The sequence below is a fragment of the Humulus lupulus genome, chromosome 3, assembly GCF_963169125.1.
Source record: "Humulus lupulus chromosome 3, drHumLupu1.1, whole genome shotgun sequence".
NCBI lineage: Eukaryota > Viridiplantae > Streptophyta > Magnoliopsida > Rosales > Cannabaceae > Humulus > Humulus lupulus.
Window position 1 is genome coordinate 46,653,955 of NC_084795.1, and position 2,586 is coordinate 46,656,540.

Consider the following 2,586-nt stretch of genomic DNA (forward strand, 5'->3'; position numbering starts at 1 on the left):
CTCCTCGTGGATCCCTGGAGAAGCGGTCTCCCCCTATTCTAGATGAAGACTGCTACATTGTTGGAGAGTGGACTCCTTCCACTTTGTCATGTCATGTTGAGCAGTTCATTAGTGTTTTATCTTTGCCACGTAGTTTAAGTTAAGACCCATCCTAATCGTGGATGAGTGCTAACCTTACGAGCTCCAGATTGTAGACTTGATCTGGGTAGGTGCTAGCTGCCTGAATTTGGGCTTGCTTGGTCCAAATTCATTAGAACACCTTTGGGCTAGGAGTTGAATCTCATTATGAGCCCACACTGTCATGTTAAGTCCAAGGTCAGATTTTGGGCTCTGTAGTTATTCGATTTTTAATTTTTGAATATTTGAAAATTTATTTAATTAATTTGAAATTTTTAGTATTGTTTATTTTCTTAATCTTTTAAATTGATTTATTTTAATTTTTAAGAATTTAATTATTATTTTTAAGAAAAAAGTTAGGTTTTTTTTTTTTAAATTTAAATTAATTTTAATAAAAATTGCACAATATCTAATAAAAATCTCATTTTCAGTAAAGTATATAGTTAGTGGATAATTTTTAACATGAATCATTAAGTAAATGACATATTCAAGTTCAAGAGACAACACTGTTATTTATTCTAAAACATATATATAAATATATATATATATATAAATTTAAATTTATATTTTAAAATTAAATAGCAATCATCCTCTATGTCCTCTAATTTCCCTATAATCTATGATATAATAAAAAAGGGTCAGATAGTTGGGCATCTGGGCAGGGCTTGGTGAGCGAGGTTATCTTCGTTCGGGAATTCTTCAGCACATCAGGTAGGTTCTCTTCTCTTTCGCTCTAATATCTCAATTCGAATTAGGGTTTCTGATTCAGATTCATCGTCTTGTACGACCGTATTTCATTATATGTTAAGGTAATTGAACCAATTACAGTCAAATTATCTTATCAGGGCAAGTGAATTCCGATGGGGAAGAACGATTTTCTGACGCCGAAAGCAATCGCCAATAGAATCAAAGCAAAAGGTCTCCAGAAGCTGCGATGGTACTGCCAGATGTGTCAGAAGCAATGTCGGGATGAGAATGGGTTTAAGTGCCATTGTATGAGCGAAGGCCACCAGCGCCAGATGCAGGTCTTCGGCCAAAACCCGACTCGAATTATCGATGGCTACTCCGAAGAGTTCGAGACTAGTTTTCTCGAGCACATGAAGCGGAGCCACCGGTTTAGCCGTGTGGCCGCCACTGTAATTTACAATGAGTACATCAACGACAGGCACCACGTACATATGAACTCCACCGAGTGGGCTACTCTCACGGATTTCGTCAAGTACTTGGGCCGTACTGGGAAGTGCAAGGTCGAGGAAACGGCCAAGGGTTGGTTTATGACTTATATTGATAGAGATTCGGAGACCCTTTTCAAGGAGAAGTTGAAGAACAAGAGGATTAAAGCAGATATGGTGGAGGAAGAGAAGCAAGAGAGGGAGATAAAGAAACAGATTGAAAGGGCTGAGCAATTGATGCCTGTGGCAAATGGCTCGGATCAGTCTCAAGAGCTTGAGCAAAAGAAAGAATTGAAGTTGGAGAGTGGGGTTAAGATTGGTTTTGCGCTGGGATCGTCTTCGTCAAAGATAGTAGGCAAGGAGAAGGCCGAGAGCTCGAAATTGGTGTTTGATGAGTTGGAGAGCGAAAAGGGTAACAAGGGCGAGAAGAGAAAAGCTGATGGGAGTTCCACGAAATCGGCATTGGAGGAACTGATGAGGGAGGAGGAGAAGAAGAAAGAGAAGATTAACAGAAAGGATTACTGGTTATGTGAAGGAATCATTGTTAAGGTTATGAGTAAAGCCTTGGCTGAGAAGGGGTATTATAAGCAGAAAGGGGTTGTACGGAAAGTCATTGATAAATATGTTGGGGAAATTGAAATGCTTGACAGCAAGCATGTGTTGAGAATTGATCAGGAAGAGCTGGAGACAGTGATTCCCCAAATTGGGGGACTTATTAGGATTGTGAATGGTGCATACCGTGGATCGAGTGCAAGGCTGTTAGCGGTGGATACAGATAAGTTTTGTGCTAAGGTGCAGATAGAGAAGGGTGTTTATGATGGTAGAGTGCTTAAAGCTGTTGAGTATGAAGATATATGTAAAATCATCCAGTGAGTTTGAAAGAAAACTTGTTATAAAATTGAAATCGTGTCTCATTTTGAAAGTAAAATTGTTTTTAACAGTTATGAGGATGCATCTTGTGTCATTACATGTGCTTCATTCTTATGGGTTTCTTTAAAATTGTTTGTTCAGTATAAAAACATGAAGAGGCATGTTACTAACTTTGAACATTATGTTAAATCTTTATTAATTTCCTAATATTTTAGGGAGATGGGTGTATCCCTGCTCTCTTTGAACAATAGGTTTATATTTTGTACTAATCCTAGTTTTGCTATTTAGTTCAAGACATATTGGTGGTTCTAGTAATCAAGGGGATGTTGTGGCAATTGATTAAAATACTTTCTTACCGTTTATTATGCAGTTCATAAGACAAACTAGATTTTATTTTATACTACAGAGAGGCATAGAACAAAACTAA

The 2,586-nt window shown here is 37.7% G+C and overlaps 1 protein-coding gene across 2 annotated transcripts; it reads left to right on the forward strand.

Moving 5' to 3' along the window:
- Positions 1-695: 695 nt before the first annotated feature.
- On the forward strand, positions 696-2,366 carry LOC133822630 (KIN17-like protein). Of its 2 annotated transcripts, none has more exons than XM_062255030.1 (2): positions 696-828; positions 946-2,366. In XM_062255030.1, exon 2 carries the CDS (start codon positions 978-980, stop codon positions 2,160-2,162), a length of 1,185 nt encoding a protein of 394 aa, XP_062111014.1. In that variant the 5' UTR covers positions 696-828; positions 946-977; the 3' UTR covers positions 2,163-2,366. The 2 variants fall into 2 exon arrangements, with proteins under 2 accessions (XP_062111014.1, XP_062111015.1); XM_062255031.1 differs by having other exon boundaries at positions 963-2,366.
- Positions 2,367-2,586: the final 220 nt, after the last annotated feature.

Coding starts and splice junctions, on each gene's coding strand:
- LOC133822630 (XM_062255030.1), top strand. CDS start 978: ATGGGGAAGAACGATTTTCTGACGCCGAAAGCAATCGCCAATAGAATC.